This window comes from Amblyomma maculatum, chromosome 8 (genome assembly GCF_055883805.1).
Source record: "Amblyomma maculatum isolate TAMU_Amacu chromosome 8, ASM5588380v1, whole genome shotgun sequence".
Lineage (NCBI taxonomy): Eukaryota > Metazoa > Arthropoda > Arachnida > Ixodida > Ixodidae > Amblyomma > Amblyomma maculatum.
This window is the reverse complement of record NC_139351.1, coordinates 109,063,519-109,083,801: the sequence shown is the minus strand read 5'-3', so window position 1 is coordinate 109,083,801 and position 20,283 is coordinate 109,063,519. Positions and strand designations below refer to the sequence as shown.

Below are 20,283 nucleotides of genomic sequence, written 5' to 3'. Positions count from 1 at the left end.
ACCCCCTCCAAGAAAGCAAAGAAAAAATTGACTTCTCAGTTAAAATGCAGGCGTCGATTTTGACTTCGGATGAGTCCGGAAGGTTACGCTAACCTGCCACTCAAATCGAAACGACAGCAACCCGTTCTTTTCGGTGATGACGTCACAAATCAGAGCCGACTGGCCGGAAGGATTTAAAATCTAGTTTTCTCAGAAATCTGTCTTTTATTCCTCGACAAACGCCGACGTGGCAGGAAAGGGCCAGATAATCAGCTGTTACTGGCAGCATTATTTGGGTGGCGTTCTCTACAGTGGCGGCTTAAATTTCATAAAAGATAATTTTAACCATAGTAGCGCTTAACACGGGCGAAAATCACAAATATGAGTCCAATTGTTTGCCAATACAGCGAAGGCTCAAAATCACAAAGGACGAGGAGGGAACAGGACAATAGCGCTTCGCTCCCTCCTCGTCCTGTGTGATTTTGAGCGCTTCGCTGTATTGACGATGAACCAACACGCCCAAACATTTTCCCTTCCAATCGTTTGCTTATGAAGTTTTCGCTGTCGATTAATCCACGGGTAAATAGCATTACCATAACCAGAAGCTTTTTACTTGTGCAAATATAGCGAATTCCTGCAACATAAACCTTGTAGGTCACTGCACTGGCGAACAAGCTTTCTGCACTGATGACTGGGTTCACGCATCAGAAAACATGTTACTATGAGCCGCCAGGGAACTTAGTGCGGTGACTCGCACGCAATTTTTTTTTCGACACCCTACCGCACACTGCTGACGGACGCGCTTAAGCACGAAAATACCGTTCTTTACGGCTCACCGCCTCGCGTGTGCACGTTTCTACCGCGCCGTTTTTTCGCACCCCCCGCGCACGATCGCGTCCAAAGAACAGCGCTTATAAACAGCGAAAAGACGACGTCGGCAACAACAGCAACGCGACCGACCGACCGACAACAGCACCAAATCCCTCACGCATCGCACGACAAGCTGTGGGCGCACGCGCAACACTTCTTCGTCACGTCTAGGTCCCTCTTGTGGCGGCCGAAGAAAGAGCAAGCCCTGAATAGATTAGAGCTTCTGGACCATGTGGTGGCCGGGCCTGTGATGACCTGTGGCCGGGCTACGTCTGCTAGCCTACGTCTCGTTCTTTTCTTTACCCCCTCCTTCCGTTCTTGCTTTCCTAGCAGCGTTTCCTCCTCTACCTCTTCCTGCTTCGCATTTCGAGCAGGCAGACGCGCCGTACAAGCCGCGCGCGTGCTCGGGGTCAGTTCGACTGGGTGACTAGGTCGCCTCTCCATTGGCTCGAACGAAGAGCAACAGCCAGCGTAGTGACCGCGGCGGAGGCAGTCAAGAGCGCGTCCCTTGCTCGCCCTTTCATGAGAGTGAACCGATCGGGCGAGTTTGTTTCGCTGGTTGTTTTCAGGAACTCGTTAGCCCCAGCGAGCGACGGGGCGGCGCGCATCGCTCGTTTGCTGCTGCTACGATGCGTTATGTAAGCGGACGCAACAACGTCTCTCCTCTGAGGGTTTCCAAGTGGAGAACAGACGATGGTGCGCCCGTTCCGTCTTCCCTCTGTCTAGCCGCAACGAGATACACGCTGGCCAGTCATATTTTGTTCATATTTCTCGAGGTGCCTTTCGCAGTACGTTCTTGTACTTTGACCGCGAGCGCTGTTTCGAGGTCCCGTTTTACGGGTTCTGCTTTGCTCCATCCGAGCAGCTCCTTTGGTGTTGACTTCAGACCATTTTTTTTTCCCTAGTCATTTGCTTCAGAAAAGAAATGTATGAGGAAGGTCACGCTCGCTTTGCAGCGGTCAGTCGTATATCGTGTTTGACAAATTACAAGCGGCCGGCAACGCTCCCGCACAGTTTGAACCGCACTGTCTTCGCCTTACTCGATATAGCACGCGCATGTCTTTTTAGATCTTTCAAGCTTATCTCACCGCCTTGTCTGCTGCCGCTGACACATGAAAAGCAAAACCGTCATACGCAAGGTATACAAGCTCGCGGCCTCAAGGATGAGGTCGACTCTTGAAAGCCACGAATTGAAAGAGCCCCTCAAAAGGCGGTAATATTATACCTAAGGACAGCATACTGAAAAGTTTGCGCGTATACACTGAGACAAGTGAGGAAAACAAGGGCGAGCGCTAATTCAGAGCTAAAGTTTATTCGACACATGCTCAAATAAATAGGAAGAAACAACAAAAACAAAGCAATGCTGACAAGAAAAAGCACCTTCAACTTGAGCGCTATGGAAGGCTTCCAAATGCGCATCACTGGAGCTTATTGTGCGCAAGTCAGACTTCCGTCTGCTTTTCTGATACGGAATTTCTGTTCTTGGCCAAATCACTAAGATATCCTTTGTAACATGCGATTTTCTTTCTCTTGGCATTATTTTGTTTTTGTTGTTTCTTCCTATTTATTTGGGCTTGTGTCCTGAATAAACCTTGGTTGTGAGTTAGCGCTTGTCGTCAGTCTCCTCATCTGTGTCTACGCGCAAACTTTTCAGTATGCATGTCAACCAACTCGCCCAACTTTCCGCTCTCCTAAGGACAGTATTCGGTCGTTATACCAGCTCTCACAGCAATTAATCGTTGTCTTCAGTAAAATATGGCGTAGAGTTGCGGTGTTCAGACCACCCGAACCCTACTCTAGGCGGAGGCCTGCTTAAGCAATTGAGTAAAAGGGAGAACTTAGGGCTATTCAGAAATCTCGATGCGTGTTCAAGCATCACTCTCTTGCCAAGGATTTGGGCCTACATTTTCTGAGATGTAGCCATGCAGGAAATGACTTCACTAGACGTACCGGAAGTGCACCTCGCTCTAAGAGGAGGGCGTGGCATCGCCAGATGTACGGAGGTCTCGCGGAAGGAGAGAGTAGGGCTGCAGGATAAGGGTAAACAAGATGAGCAAATGCGTTCGCAGGAACGCTAACATCCGTGCAAACATTCCGCGAGCGTCTCGCTGTTCCTATATAGAGCCCGGTTTTCCGTGCAGTGTTGTAGGAGCTAGAAACGCGGGTGGTTCAGCTAGAAATGGAGAGGACACCGAATTGAAGCAGAGATCTATGGTCGCCACTTGTCTTTTCATTTTATCGTTTTTTTTTTCTTTTACTCATCTAGAAGCCTCCCCAGTCAGACGAGGTGCACAGGGACGGGATCGTTCCATTATTTTGAGCAGTCGCCTTCCTGCAGGACTGAGGGACAACGGTAGAATAACTAAGAAGGGAACGTGATTGAGTTCAATCACGTTACTTGTACAACGTCAGCAATTCAAGGGGGAGAAGCCATGTCGTGATGCAACACCGCTTGTGCAAGGGGATTTGCCGTCAAACGGAGTTAACGAGGATAAGGACAAGCACGAGGTCTTGACTTGTCTTCGTGAGAAGAGAAGTAGATTCTTCCCAACATTGCCGCTAGGAACATTGAATTTCTTTGTCGAGACGTTGGTCGACGATCTGCGACTGCCTTCCTCACTCTTGTTCCAAGTTTTTGCCGCAGACCCCAAGAAGACTCACGACATTAAAACTGTCCGCACTATACTTTCCAACTATACTTTCTAACGCTTACGAGAAAATGTAAGCCTGTTAATGCAGTCACATATTTTTACGTTAAAAGTATCAAAACTATTGCATCAACCCACAACTACTGTGCTACCTCCTGGGTCGAAAGAATGTTTTCTTTACCTCCCGCAAAGACACAATGACACCTCTGAACCATCCATGTTTCAGACTTACGAGTTTGCAAGCACAAGTCGCCTCTTCGTCATCACCTTTTTCATCATCGTCCTTTTCTAGGCGTCACACTATGCATCCCTGCGCTCAGGTGCATCGGTCTACGATATCAGCTTCTGCGCCGCTGCACGATATTAATAGAGCGCTCTTCGGAAGCGTCCAAGGCGCGCCTAGCTAGAAGCCCATGGCCGGTCCACCCAAACGGCGTACTACATGCTCTCCTAGCAACAGCGCGAACACGGTCACAGTACGAAGCGAAGCAACGGCTAGCCCATAGAGGACCGGCAAATTTCTGTCCGGGCCCGCGACCTCGAACAACGGCGAAACAAACAAGCCCAAGGGAAGAAAAAAAGATTTGGCCGCCGCTATGTAATTTGCCTGTCTTCCTCTCTGCCTCGAGCTGACCGCGACGGGGTATATAATTAGCGCCGCGCAGCGCTCACCGCACCTTGCTGGGGATCGCATTGCTTTCCAGCGGCGGCGCTACGAGCGGAGAGGATTATCTCGTTTCCAACCTCGTCTTTTTTTCGCATGCTGCTTTGTTTTGCCTTCTCTCTGTCATAATCTGTTGTCTGCCCGTCTTTCGAAAAGCATGCTGCCAGGCGCGCTCCAACGAACGGAACGGCTATGGTACGATAGGTTTCGCGGAAACTGCGAGTTCGTCTCAAATGCGACGCCGGGGAATCGGTGCTTTAAGCGTTAGTGTATAGAGCTCGTTCTGTCGAAAAATCGCCGCCGTCGCTGTTTTCCTACCCCAAAATTGAGAAACGTGTAGAAACAATTGAAGCCGCCATGCGGCGGCCACCGGAACTAATCGAGACCTGATGCGTCATTGCCAAGACAGATGGTGAACCTGCATTCTAAGCTTGAAAACTTCGTTCTGGTTGCAAAGTGCGCGTCTATGATTTGTCAACGCGGAAAATGGGGCACAGGCCGCTATCGCTTGATATCATTATGGTGGAGCTTAAGTGTTAACCTAGTTTTACTTCGTAGCGAGGCTGATATAAAGCTGAACGAGAGGTCCCGGTCGGTAGGTTTCGAGGTTGAATTCTTGAAACATCACATCACTTACCACAGCGAAAAAAAAAGGACAGTGCAGTATGCTACACCGAAAAGTGAATTTAATGCGAATGTAGGCACTGTCAGGCAAGATAACACAGAATCATGAACTATAGACCCTGTGAACACGCGCGATGTTAGCGCACGTTAAACAACCTATAGGTGGTAGAAATTTCCGAAGCCCTTGAAATGTGTAATCCAGAAGTGATGTGTAAGTTCCTCCCATAAAGAAAAGAGGATGAGCGAATATTAGGAAAGGCCGAAAATGGGACAACGTGTTACCCACGTATAGTGTGCGCAATCTGTGCAATGTGTAAATAGTGGTATACATATAGAAACGGTAATGTGGAGACTAGAAAACGGTTAAGTCAAGATTAAGCCTATATTTGAAAAGAAGAGAGAAGAAAGGTTGTCATGGGAAGGAGGAAATAAATAAGACGACGTCTTGCAGCATAGCTCAATGTGTGGTTCGATCACATATATGCTGGTTAATTCGAGGAACGTGAACATATCCTAGGGGCACAGCAAAGACAGCCAGACATAATTATTATGGCATGATATTGGAGAGGAAGGTAATGTAGTTTGGCAGCTAGGACAATGGCAAACTTACCCAAGGTGGCAATTGACTTTATAATTTAAAATAACCTCGCCCTAAAAACTAGGTACTAAAACAGCATTGAAAACTGATAACTATCAGCGTCATTGATGAGTCTAAGAAAACACTGAAGTTAGCCGAAAGCCCGCAGGCAATGCGGGGAGATTTATAGGCTGAGGTAAAAATCAGATTTATGCAAAATGAGACAAAGACTGCCAAGTCAACTATATATATATATATATATATATATATATATATATATATATATATATATATATATATATATATATATAAGGACGTTAACAAGCAATAAAAAAATAGATAAAGCCTGATGCCAAACTCATGAAAAAGCACAAGTAATGCCCTCTCCTGCCTTCAAGACATTAAGACATTGCCTGCGGCAACTGTTAAAAGAACCATGAGAGACATGTTTTTCCACCTTTGAATGCAGGCACAAAATATGTGTACAAATATGTGAGACAACCCGCACAATTTGAATGTCTAAAAATAGAAATTTAGACACAGTCCGCTTCCCTTTGCTCTCGCGCGGCCGAATCTATAGTCATTAAGAAGCGCAGACGAAGCAGGTGAATGCTTCGGTGTGCCTGCAATAATGTAGTCAGGCTACGCGCTTTCTTGGATCGTTCCTGTGCCCATTCATTTAGGTACCGACTATTTGTGGCGTGCGGTAGAGCTCAAAGCGTCGGCGAAAAAAAATTGCTCTCAAACTACAGGCCGCGGTCCCTTGCGAAGAAGCCATACCTTATGTCCCACCATGTTATGGTCATTGTAGTCCGTTTGCGCGGTAACCAGGCTGTCCGATCCAATTCCCCGCTTCTATACTTCAGCGCCCACGGGTGTCATTGGTATATAGCAAAGCGCCCTCTTACCCCTTTGAGCACGGCCGTAAAGGTAATTTCCGTGTTGTATATAGCTTCGTCTTCTTTACTGCGAAGAATTTGCGTTCAGCAGCGGTGCTATTAACAACGCCAATGGTTTAATGTTAGTGCAGCGAACCACCCCTCAGCTTTACCTGCGGTCAGCGACTTACGGTTTTGCCTCCAGACACATTAGCACTGATCATTGGCTAAGTTCGCGCTTCACATCACCGGAACATCAGCGATAATGGCCCCAGAATGGCTTCTAACCAGCGTTTTAGTGCCATTGCTGCTAAAGAAAGGGGCGGCCACCGCTCACAAATTAGCATAAGCACCTCCCATTGGCCATGGCCGGGGGTAATGGCAACAGTGGTAAACGTATACTGCGCTCGCAGAGAGAGCCAAACAGTGATTCGCGTCTGCGATAGAGCGGTCCTCGGGTGTCCGAGGCGATACAAGCGACCCTTCAAACTTTCACACGTGGACCACCAAGGTTCTATGAAAGGCCGATCCTGGAAAGAACACGCTTTCGACGGGTGCGAAATTCTCTTGAAAACAGGCGACATTTTCAGACGCCGACTATTTGTTTGAAGGGTTAAGATCCAATGCAGTGGGCCAGATGTTGGTTGGTTGGTTGGGGTTTATGGGGTTTAACGTCCCAAAGCGACTCAGGCTATGAGGGACGCCATAGTGGAGGGCTCCAGAAATTTCGACCACCAGGGGTTCTTTAACGTTCACTGACATCGCACAGCACACGGGCGCCTTGCTTTTCGCCTCCATCGTAAAGCGGCCGCCGCGGTCGGGATTCTATTCCGCATCTTTGGGAACAGTAATCGAGCGCCCTAACCACTGCATCACTACCGTAGGGTAACTGTGTGTGCCAGAAGTCTCCTTCAGTCCCATTTTGTCTACGTCGTAGCTGTACCTTGAACTTATTTATTCGGGTCGGTGGATACAATATAAGACCCCCTTGTCTTAGAGAAAATGGCAGTAAATAACGGTGCTGTTTTAAATAAAGCTTTTACGCTTAATTGCGCTAAGCATGACAGAAGCTTAAAGGCAACAATTATATTTTCATATACTTATATGGTTGTTCCCCCCCTTATGTAATGCCTTAACAAAAGGGCCCTTAAGGGTAAATAAATGATGATGATGATGATGATGATGAAAGGCTGTTTACGCCTATTTGTGATTTCCAAGCGTCATAAAGCTTTGAAAGGAAACCACCCGTAAGCATTTAACATCGCGAGACCGTTGGCTAAAGAATAATATATAAACAAGAAAGAAAATGAGGAAGCCTGAACGACCGAAATTCTTTATCATCGGAACGGAACCGAGGTAATGACCGTCAGAAACTGCGGATAAAAAAGTCACTTAGGCAGTCATTAAATGCTGACGTGCAGAATCATAGGTGGGGGTAATCATTTTACAGCGTTCGGTAATAGACATGAACAAGAGAGTCCAGCTCAGACAGCAGTTACACAAATGCACTCAATTTATGAATAACAATATTTCACGACTTCTCTGTGGCCCCTTTGTTCGGTAGATTCAAGCTGATAACAGTTGAAGGGTAGTCATTTCTGGCTTTCAATTATAGACTTGCGTTGCGTTGCCATCTGGTAATGAATTTGTGGTACTGGTACTGCACTTTCTGCAGTAAGACTGAAGTCACTCAGTTTTGCTATTTAGCTTCGCAATTTCGCTCTGACGTCTTCAAGCAATCACGTGAAACAATCGATTTTTTATACACTCTTTGTTGTCCAAGAGCTTATTGTTGGCCAGTAAATAGTATCATCCTAATTGCAATATTGTACACGTTTTCAAATGCACTGTTACCGACAGGTGCTAAGAATCAGTGGTAAAGACGCATCCAAAGTTAACTTGGCCGGCTGCTCTTCCCGAGCGTATACCCTTGGTGCCACCCATTCTCGTCTTGTATTGGTGGCAGCGCTTTGCAAAGCACAAAGGCCATGCGCTCCCGTGTTCCCTTTCATATTGATTCTAGCTGTACCTTGGCTGTATTATAGCGGGCTAACGTACACTGGCCAAGCTCCTTTCTTCATGCATGACCGTGTTTCAATACATAAATTAAGGTTTGCTATGAGGAATTGCTTCTTTATGCACAGCTAGCCTGTTGACAATCACTTATTGAAAAATGAAACAAGTTAATCTCCATCGCTGACTACTCGAGGAAGCTGCTGAGTGCACTTCTGGTGAACGGACTGCTAGTAAAACGAAAAAGAAAAGACCGAACAAATAAGAAAAATTGTGGCTGAGAGGGTAGACAAAACCTGTTTACTTGATCAACCTATACCCATAGTTGCGACTTTTACTGCTCGTATACAATTTTCTTGGTCTTTAACTGCAAGAACTTGGATAAGAATGTCATCACCAAGATAAAAGTATAGCATCCCACTTCAGCAGGACGCAAGCTACGCTACCCGGTTTCAGCGTCATTGGCTTCTGGGTAAAACTGACAAGCACTAAAAGAAAGCGAAACAGTGAAACCGGAAATCGCGAAAGTCGAAAGCGTGGACGAGTGATGGAACCGCATGGCGCCTCAAAGCATTCTGCAGACAGACGCTACCGGAACTCGAAGATCAAACTGAAACAAAGGACTGGAGAAACGCAAAGGCAAACGCTCGCCACCAGTCGTCTGAAGACAGGGGTGCGACGACCTCCCGCTTTTTCGAAGCACACAAAGAAAGAAGCCTGTATGCAGAGGCAAGACACTCGCGCCAAGCGAGCAAAACGCCTCACACCAACGTCGCATCAGCCGCTCTGCTCCTCTCGCAACACCGGACGACGCGAGGAACTGTCTCAAAAGGCCACTGTACTTTTCGGCCAAGGGGAGAAAACTTGGCGGAGTGGCCCGGATAGGCGAAATGTCGGATAGGACGGCCGCTCCTCCTGCCAAGCAGCAGCTCGGATCTGGAGCTTGCATGTGATGCAGAGCCGTGGCAGAAACAGAGTCTATGTCCTCCTCGCCTTAATGACGGCAAAAGAGTAGCCTCGTCCAGAGATAATGCCGGGGCACCAGCGGCAAAGACACAGACTCGCCGAGTTCTCCTCTCGTGTCGGAACCAGCGATTAAGCTATCCCGGAATGCAGCGGAGTCGGGGAGAGAGGTTTCTTTCTTTAAAAGAAAGAGTGAAAAAAGTAACACGGAAAGCGGAAAGCACGCGCGTGTTGCTCAGGTATAATCGGCCAAGAACCCAGCGCAAAGAAGGAAGCAAGAGAGCGCTTAAGGTGCACTCAAGTCTAGTTTGTTTCATCGTATTTGAATTTTCTTTTCTCCTCACCGTCCCCGCCTGCTGTCTTTTTAGCGCTGTCCGCTCGTGGGGTGGCGGTTAACGAACTGCAGCCAGCGTGGACAGCTGCTGCTTTTTTGGGGTTCGAACGATTTTCGCGAGACGTTTCGAAAGCTTTGTATAAGTCGCTGTCAGCGGATGATGTACAGGCGCGGTGCGCGTTGTGATGTTTTGTTTCACGCGGAAATACGCAGGCGTCACTGTTGCGCGTGTTATGAAAACAGAAAAAGTCGCTTTCGTTGTGCAAAGGGAACAAGAACGAGAGTTTGCATACCAAGAAGAGTACAGTGTTATGTCGGTCGCGCCAGCGAACGTCCTAAACAAAATTACAACACGTGTAGAAAAAAAAAAAAAGGAAAGAAAAGTTGCTTGTAAGCATACCACAAATAAAATGAAACCAGGTTGCCGAAAAGGCAAGCTAATCAGCAAGGTGATTAGTTCTTACCCCCCCCCCCCCCCCCCCCCCCCCCCCCCCCAACGAAGTTCCCAGAGCAAGAGAATATGTCAGAACTAGGGGAGTGCTAAGACAGACGGGTAAAGAAATGTTTTGCAACGGTAATTGCGTTGTTGTTAGTGGCTAAGCAATATTATACATGTTTTCAGTTCACATTGCGCTAATAACAAAGCTAAGGGGAAGGGCCCATTGAATGACGACCTGTGCTATGATCTCATTAGCTTTACAAGCACACCAATGCTCATTCAGTGCTTATAGCTCAACTGCGTTTGTAATTAGAGGAGAAAAGGGGAGATGGGATGAGAGAAGCCGTCATCGCAAACTATTATTAAAAACAAGAAAGAAAATGAGAAAGGACGCAAATATATAACGGCGATCTCAGTGTGAGCCCGTTTTGTCGATCTCTGTTGTATTCTGATGTCACAATATCGTCACACAGCCACATCCAGTGCCGATTCCCGCGACACAGTCTCGACACTGCTCTGTGCACGAATTAATAAGAATAAATAAATCAAGCATTTAAGCTGATTAGTATCCAATGAATAGCGAAGCGAGCGAAAGAGGCCTTTTGAGACGGTGTTCCATCGTACGCAGGTGCTTATCAATACTGTCAGATGTTCGGAGCGCAAAACCATAGTTGGCTTTCACGGTAGTAATCAGTGTGCAGTACTGGACGGAACAGGACTTACAATGCCTTAGGTACCGTAGTACCCTTTTTTTGTGAATGTGTGCAATGCTTATGTTCCTTGCTACGCTGTCTGCTCTGTTCCCGAGGGGGACGTCAATATATCCTTTGCCCGCGTTTAAGAAAGCGCCGGGCGTGCCGTGGCGTGTCGTGGCGTCCAGTCGTGTCCTGTCGTTCACGGAACGCGTAACAAACCTTGTTCCCTGTCAACCACTCGCGACCAGTTTGCTTTAGGGTGTCACCACCCCGTCAACAACACTGTATACTTCCAACAAGTCTGGCTGCGTCGTGATGTCAAGCGTTGTCGTTGTCATCGCGCCGACAAGCTCGCGCCGAGAATGTCACGTCGCGTCCGGTCGTGCTAGGAAAGGGTGGCGCGGTACAGTATGCTTGCAGTGGCTACCGATCCCGAGAAGAAAACAACGCTAAACTTGGCGCTGGCTCGACTTATGGTTCTGAAGCTGTAAGAAGGTGGTTAGCTGTCAGCAGGCATGTTTCGTTACAGAGGCTGCATGCTCGACATTGTTTTTTTTGAAGCTGCACGAAGCAGGCTGGCTATCCGCTAGCTCGTATTTAAAGACCACAAATTATTAAAATCAATGTCAAGGGAGAAGTCGTCCTGCTTAAGCGACGTGACCACCTGCGCACTTGTCTTGCTGCCTGTAATACTTGCATTACTTCTTGCAATGCCGAGTGGCAATATCCATGCCATTCTTTCCTATTCCTCCTCCTCCCATCCCAAATGTAGTGCCTGGCGATCGCCGCCTGTGCGAACTAAGCTGACTCTGATGCTCCAAGCCGTGGCATTTTGGACAGTATTACGATCTGTACTTCAGCAAAATGAATTGAGTCCCGTGTGCTGTTACGTAGCATCGTTTACTTGCACTGTGATGCAGAAGGCATATGTAGGTGTGGCGAGTTCGGCAAGTTGGCTTTCTTTAATACGCCCGGCACCCCAGCTTACGGAACCAATTATTATTATTAATTTTTTAGACAGACTGCTCTAGTTCAGTGAAACCAACTGAGGGCTACTGACAGCCGCGTGGCCTAGTCTGCAGTATGTTTTTTTGCTCTCCAAAGTTATCTATTTAATTAAATACGAACTAGTGAACTTTTTAATTACCGGCACAAGATTGCCACATTAGAACTTGTTGAGTCTCTCGAAAAACAACCTGTTGAAATGTTAGCATAAAGGTGTCATTTACATAAATTAGTTTTAGTTACCAGCCTAAAATATAACTTGCAGGATGAAAAGGGGCTCTGACGCGACTTCGATGCTGTTTCAGCGTCTTAAGCCGAGTATCAGGGACAAAAACCGCTCTTCCCTGGAGCGCTGACTCTGACAGTGTTTGGAAGTTGAGGGAGATGCACGTGCGCCAGCAGGTGTTACGTGGTAGCTTCCATAGCAACCTGTACTAATTCACGAGAAAAAAACTGTTTTCCCCCTCACTGTGCGGTCATCGAAATCAACGTACGCGTTGTATGCGACTGAAGAAAACGGTTCTTCTCCATTGCAAATTAAGCTCAGCGAATAATTATAGTTCCGCACGAAGCCGTCCTGTCGGGCATGCGTAAGCGGCATAAGGCCATAGATACGTCCTGGCGTTCCCGCACTCAAAACCTTTTTGCTTGCGCTTTGCTCTCACATTCGAAGAAACTCGAGCTCTCATTGTCTACTCCAGGAGCAGGCGATAGCGGTTATAGTCACGCCAGAGATAACAGGAAAAGGAAACAAATATCGGACACTTACCCATGACTGTCGACCAGGAGTATCTCACTGCTGTCGACACCATCCATGGCGACCAGCTCGCGCACGAAGATTTCATAGGGACCTTGAAGGAAAGAGGGAACAGAGAATTACACATACACATCGAGAGCTGTTCATCCTTGTACATCTGCTCAGCACAGTACTTTTTCGGGCTAACTGGTGACCGCACGCCAGAAATTCGGAGTATTGCATGCCCAACAGCGTAAGCCTTCGCACGGTTATTTTGCTTGCATCTGACCGGTTTAGGTCTCACAAGTCAGTGCGTCTATCAAGCTGCTGTTTTCAAATTTCCTAGGTTCTCCACGTTTTTCTCGATTATTTCTGTCAAACTTCCCTGCGCACAGAAGAGGCGGTAAAACGGAGTGGCTGATTCTACTGATATTTACTAGAAGCGCTTTAAACTGTTTATTGAAAGTGCAAATATACTGCAATGAAAAGACTAATTCGGCCTGACAGAAATCTTTCTAGACAGATTTTGATGCCACGTTAGGTTCGAGTGGTGCTTAACGTGAAACATCGGAAGTGGATCAATTACGCATATCACTGGTTACGACTTATTACACAAAAAGTACTTTTTAACTTGGCTAAGCTTATTGATATGCACCAGGCAACACATATTAAGGGGTGTAGCAGCCTGTCGATCACCAAACAGCATACACAACACTCATTTCGTGGACAAAGGCAAGATGGATAGAACGGACAAGATGTCGTGCCTTACACAAGTTAGAAATTAAATGATGTCACGCCATTTCGAAAAGGCCATGTGCGAGCGGCACTCAAGGTACCGTCAAAATTCACGGTAGACCATTTTGCCAATTTCATTCGGTTCATTGCACTGACTTGCCCACACTTTACACAGTACCCCTGACAACTCCAAGTTTTCCATGTCACTACACATGCTACATTCAGAGAAAATGCACGATAAAGGACCCCGGGTGTTGGAAACAATACAAACCCTTATACAACGGTGTTCCCCCATAGTCCCTTTGCAGTTTCGGCATGTTAAACCTCGTCCTTATTAGCACTTTATTAGATGAGTGATTGTGCAGACACCGAGTACGGACGTTACGTTGAAGAGAGAGGCGGAAAGGTGGTTTTCCTGCATAACGTCTTCCACATCGTCGAATAACTGGTCGTCTGATCGTGTCTGTGCGCGCACGTACCAGCATGCAAGGACAAAATGCCTACGTGCCCGTGTCCATGCAGGTGCCGTGTCCACGTCATATGCCCATGTCCTTGCTCCCATATCCTTGCACCCCTGTGCATGCTCCTGTGTCGATGTGTCAGTGTTCATGTGTCCTAGTTTATGTGCCCTAGCGCACGTGTCCGTGTCGTTGTGGCCGTGCCCATGAGCCTGTGTGCGTGTAGCCGTGTACATGCGATCGTATGCATGTGGCCGTGTGCATGTACCCGTGTGCATGTACCCGTGTGCATGTGCCCGCGTGCATGTGCCCGTGTGCTCGTGCTCGTGGGCATGTGCCCATGTGCACGTGTGCACGTGCCCCGTGTGCACGTGCCCGTGTGCACATGCCCGTGCGCATGTGCCCGTGTGCATGTGCCCCTGTGGGTATACGCTGCGTGGGTACACAGATGAGGGTACACGCTTACGGCGGCAACGCAGAGAATGGTGCAAACTTCCAACAAGAAAAGGCGACTCTTCTAAGGCTTTGATTGCCATGTGAGCGTGGTGAGCAGACAAACCGAGAGCGAAGGTTTCACGTCTGTTCTAACACCGCAAGAGGCCGCACACGAACACGAGCAAACATTTCAGGACTCCAGCGCAGCGTGCAAAACCAACGCGTACCTCCAACGCCACGCTGCGGTTCGCATTAGCTCAAATGAGCATCAAGGGAGCACCGCTCCATTATGTCCCTCCAGCGCCCGACGCAGGGGCCGGATTAATGACGCATCTATCACGCGCTTTTGCTCCTGTAATAGGCACCTGACAAATGAGATCATACGTTTCGCTTCCGCCCTGTCGGGGCCTCTTTCCAGTACACACACACGATGCGGAAATAAAAAAAAAAAAACGTAAATAAAACACCAGCGTGAAGATAAATCTTCGCTTGACCGGTTTTCAAGCGTACCCCTACCCCAAAGACGGCGCAGCGGCTTCATTTTCCTGTTTATTTAATGCACTCGGCGTCAGGGAATTCAGATACAATCTATGGTGTACAGGTTAGCAATGTGGCTTTTTTCTTTTCGTTTTGTATGAGAGGAGGTTTGATAGCTGGCACTGGTTCTAAGCCAGGCAATAGTGGGGATCGCGCAGGGAGCGATTTAAGTACATGGTTGTACATTAATGAACTTATAGCAAAGTTCAAAGCGCACGGCCCGAACCGCACAGCGAGGAATCACCGTAACGGATTTCGGTCTGGCGCTGCTTGAACCGCTGCCTTCGTAGAGGACCTCGGGAACCCTGACATTAAATGTGTAGCCAGCAAGCGAGAAAAGCGTGCGATTGCAGCTTTGGAACATGGACTTCATTTGGCCTCTTATTTGATTATGCGCCCGACTCTGTGCGTCAAAAGAAACTTACGCGCATGAACAATCCGAAATGGCCGCTTCGTGCTGTCGGCAATCACGCCTACGGGGTGGATGTTCAATATTTGCTTGTTTTTTTTTTTGCTTTAGAATATTTGATAATTAATGACCTGGGCTTAACGCATGCTATACATCATTCGAATCCGAACGAAGCGTGCCTTGTGAATGGCAGCCTGAAATTAAGCTCCCTGCTTTAAACGATTGTTGAAGCGTTCGAGAGAAAAATGCAGTTGAAACTGACAACTGACACAATTAATTGCAATAAAGCTGTCACCACGAACGTTCTATGGAATGATTGATAACAAGACTAATGAAACCTAGTGTTGGTCAAGCGTACTATATTCGAACTGTTTTTGATAGAATGCACTGTGGGTTCTTCGAACATTGTGTATTGATTCAAGAATGCCTGGGTGTGTCAAAAGTCGCACTGAAATTCACTGAACTAGTGAATTTTAAAAGAAAAGAATGAATGTGGTACAACCATTACAAGCTTCCAGGCACATTTTCTACGCATGCCGTAGAGGTTTATTGCCTCAGTTGTGTCAAGGCCAAAAAAACTGGAACAGAGCTTGTCTAGCTTTGTATCGATTGGAATGTGCTTTCTTAAAGTTCTCTCCTGCAGATCTGGCAAGCTCAACATTGGCTATAGGCTACAAGCATAAATAAGTCCAAGATTTGAACAACATTTCGCTCGACGGCGTGTTCTGTTATGAGCACTGACAGACACGTTCGGGCCATTTTTTTAACCTACACCAGTCACACCAGTGTAGACAATCTCCTATAATGGTTTTTAGCTACACTAGTGTAGCTGGTGTAGGATAAAAAAAAAATATGGCCCGGTTGTGATACGCCACGCGTGCCTTACGTCATAAAATACACTGATGTGCAAGTCCTGCGTTCTCACGTTTACTGCAGCTACTGCAGAATTAACCAGATGCAGGCTGTTTTCTTGGTTTTCGCTGCGACAACCGTCTCCTTTATATCAATCTTCCATGTAATTAATAAGAGAAAAAAAAACATTACGGGAGACACTTAAGCATCGCCTTTAAGAGTATCATTCGATAGCATAGGCGACCACTCTACATATAAAGCCCCGCTTTAACCAAGTCGCATGAACATGTCGGCGTAGCCTAGGTGTAGAGCGCCCGACTCGGAATCCAAGAGCACTGGAAGGCTCATTCTTATTTCACTTTCACACCTCAAAATAAGCAATCCTAGTTTCCAGCTCCTCCCAATTTTCTGATGCCATGTGGTCTCGTTAAGTTGTACAACCCATCGAAGAATCAGTGCCCAACCATGCAAGCTGCCAACTATACCAGCTACCATGACATGGCCATGATTTTTCGCTCACAACGACAATGCCGCTTTTTTTCTCTTTTTTTTTAGTGATCGGGGCCTTTAACACTATCGTGTCAATAAATAAAATGAGAAGTGCCATTGGGGCTCAATTTCCTGACGGAGTTGTAAGTATATATAGGTAAATGGGCAAGTTGGCATTCATTAATTTTGGCAAAGTGCAGCTCACACTGGGTTCGGCTACTTATCTCAAGGTAGTGGGATCATCTTTGTGCCTGCATAGTGTTCAGTACAGTTTTCCAAAAATGTCCTGATGGGGGCGCTGTTTAATACCTCGCACATTTCCTCGTACATAACATGCCAGGATTCTGACTCCTAAAAGCTGCATCGAACAGTGCCTGTACAACCTCGCTCAAACATGCCACGTGGAGAGCGGAAATAGGAGAAGCTGAGACTCTTGTGTGCGTGGTACTAATTTACCTGAACGCGTCCTGCAATTTGCTTGCGTTCGCCCATGATTACGTCGCAATAAACGGAAGAGGTGAACAGAAAATCAAAAATAGAGAACAACCGGAGGCCTTGGTCGTCCTAATGATGATCAATGCACCCCCGTCCATTGTAGAGCATCGGCCCACAGTTGCCGCCCACGAGGTTAGGGTCGGCACTATGCGTTTGCCCAGCGCCAGTGAAATAAATGAACAAGCTAAAAAGATCCCAGATTCCCACCGCGGTGCTCAACCTTCGGAAGATGGTCACAGCCGCATGAGTGATCGGTTGTGCGATCCACGCTTGCCCGCGTGCCCGGCGATCAGGGACGGTTGAGGCATTCGCGGGACTACATGCTTGTCCACATGTTTGAATTGTTGATGCTGTTTCTTGTAAACTAATACGCTTCCTTATTGTTTTTCACGCACCCAGCGGTGATCGACTGGGCGGCGCGATTGAAGTGAAGCGTTCCCCGTTTTCGCTGGCCAGAGGGTGCTACGCATCCGTCTCAAGTAAGTCTCAAGCATATCGCTTGATCTGATCTTGATGACACCGGGAACTTTTTTTTCTTGCATGCATGAGAAGAGCGAACGCACTGTTGAAGCCTTCGTTGCGTCCCATAGCCCTCATCTCAAACTTTACAGAGGGCGCTATCAAAGACCCATTAGAGCAGGTTTTGTAGGTTTTTTATAGGCGTCGCGATGGCAATCTGGAGAAATTTGCTAATAGCACTCCTTCTACATGTTAAGTGGAGTTATATGCCCCTCGTATGACGGAGGCCGCTACGAAAGGATAAAAAATAACCATTCAAATATAATCGACTAGATAATTTGTAAGAATTAATAGCGATAATTAGCTTCGTCTCCCTCATACTGTCTATGTACAATGTACCTGAAATTTCAAAAAAAAAAAAAACAAAAATCGACAAGCAAGTTTCAAGCAGACAAGAGTTCAAAGAACAGATTTACGAGGCGCCTCGAAGGAAATATTCCAGAATTAAATATTTTAGGCTTAGCAATATATATGTGCTATGCATTGCACGCGAAAGCAAATGAATATTTATTGTGCGAATCCTTTGGCACCACTCTAGTTTGCGCGCGTAAGCCTAAAACATGGGCATACATCTGCACAACTTCTCAGCGTATGCGTGGCTGAAAAGAACAGGAAGAATTAAAATATCCGGAAACTTTGCCTACCTACGTTTACATTTACTGGTGTACTGTACATCGCACGGTAATGACAATGCGCAGGCCCTGGATTCGTTTTAACGTCACATGACTGCTACATATCTTCTGCATTGCCGACTTCTGCATGTTTTGTAGATAGAGAACTCTACCTTCCATTTATCCTCTTCGATATCTCAGTCCCTATGCCTCCCTCTTCACGTGTGGCAAAGTCACTCACCCTGGCATTAGCCTGGCTGACCTCCCCTTCACTGATTCTCCACATCTATATTTGGTCAGTTCAATGGTTATTTTTCTCGGCATTTTGATCCGTCGGTGTCTCGAAAACGCGTCCGTCATCGACGCAGAGTTATAAATTTATATGGCCACCAGACACTCTACTCATTCTCCCGTGATTATCGTCAAGAGAGTCGTGAAGTCGTGAAGAAGGAATTGAGATAGTCATGGCGTGGAGTGCCACTCACTGTGACTGTCGACGATCTCGAAGCGGAGAGCCAGCGGGTCTCCCACCTGCGCTGTGAACACGTCGTCCCCGTTGCGGTCCGTGATGCGCATGGTGACGTTGGGCGAGCTCACCGTGGCCAGCTGACTCTGCGAAGTCTCCACCTCACGCCTGCGGCAGCGAGCAGGGCACAAGCATTAGCACCAGGTCGTTTGCACTCTGTACGAAGAATACTTGCGCAGGCGAAGATAAGATCATAAATGAAACACACTGAGTTCACCGGAACTCCTCTCACTGTTTGCCTGGGTGAAATTAAGGCATACGCAAACCTGTAAATTCACTTACGTGCCTTCATGTGCTTCGTGCATAAAAGTGCATTGGCATGCATGATACAGGTGCAGACATAAGTAAAGGGAGCACGCTTTCCCGTTCCGATTAAAAGCACGCCTTTTGTACCAGAGGTAACGAAACAATACCTGTCCAAGTGAAAGGGCATTGACCGGTTCGCACATAACATTACTGCCAGCTTCAATTATACAACGCGAGAAAAATTTCAGAAGGAAAACGCGCGCTCCATTTACTTTTCTCCGCACATGGTACGTATCCTCAAGGCTGCACGGTTGTGTACAAGAAGACCGACCACATCACGTAGTCTGAACAGCGCAGTCTATCTATGCTCACACTTCGCAGAAAGCGAAGGGACGGACTGAACGCAGCGTCGGACAAGTGAAATAAGAGCTGGGTATTATGTCATTTTTGGGGTCTGCGCTTCTGAGTGCTCATGCACACAAATATTTGTTTCCAATCGAATTTGTGTGGAGCCACCGCAAATAAGGCATCAAATTAGCTGTCAACAACAACCACAACAACATCAACAAACGAGCTCTATTGTTGCTGCAGTGTCCTGCACTAACTCAAAGTGTCCAGTTCTACGCAAGTATGCACAATGAGTCTTCGGTAGTTAGGCGGTTTTCGGCCGAATATAACCAGAGCGTTTGACCAGTACTACACTGAGGAGAGACACATCAAAGCTCTTCAATTACGACTTGAAAAATGTTTTTTTTTTTATATATATATATACGTGGTTGCGAAGGGGGAAAACAAACACATTTAAAGAGTTGGGCGTATATAAGGCGACGTTACAAGAAAAACGCTGTTGCGTTCTTGTGGAAGAGAAGCAAGAAATTCCATGCAAGAAATCACGCGTTTGCGAGAGAGGAAAATAAGAAAGGAGACAGCAGGCGCCTGTCTTGGTATACTATTTTATATTTCTGGGAAATGTATTCGCTTCAGTTAGCGTTTTTTGAATGAGAGAGAGAGAGCCTCTTCAGAACCCACTTTAGAAGCCTCTGGTGTAGTCGAGACTGTCGGGTTCAACACCCTGGCAACTTGTAGCACTTGTAGCTAGTCCTCACAGCCATGTCCCAAGGCTTGCGAAACAAAGCGGCGGCCGCTTCACGGGGGAAATACGTGGCGTGGTCGATTGTCTCGCAAAACGGCGTCGCCGCAGCGACGACACGCTCAATTTCCTCCCGAAGCGGGCGGACACCTAATTGCTTTCCAATAGTCACACCTCTCGGGCAGAGACGCCCGCTGTGGTGTGACGAACGTGGCGTCAAAACGTCACGTACGTTTGTACGGCAGGAGAGGAAAAAGAGAGAGAAAGACGCGCGAACGGTGGGCTGCAGCACGACAGATCGTCGATGGACCAACGTCCCTTGTCAGCGACGCGGGCTGGTGGAACGCGTCACCGCTTGTTAGGCCTGAGGCCCCGAAGGTGGTGCTGCTGCGAGCTAGAGCGGCAGGAGAGCGCGCCGCCAAAGCAGCCAGACCGGAAAAGACGGCGTCGGCCATG

General features: G+C 47.3%; 1 protein-coding gene across 1 annotated transcript in view; it reads right to left on the bottom strand.

Moving 5' to 3' along the window:
* Positions 1-20,283, bottom strand: part of LOC146182153 (uncharacterized) — a 97,540-nt gene that overhangs the window by 17,612 nt on the left and 59,645 nt on the right. The window contains exons 8-9 of the mRNA XM_084575904.1: positions 18,451-18,599; positions 12,459-12,540 (exon numbers count right to left, since the gene is read on the bottom strand). Of these exons, the coding sequence (XP_084432030.1) occupies positions 12,459-12,540; positions 18,451-18,599 (231 nt within the window). The remainder of the gene's footprint in view (positions 1-12,458; positions 12,541-18,450; positions 18,600-20,283) is intronic.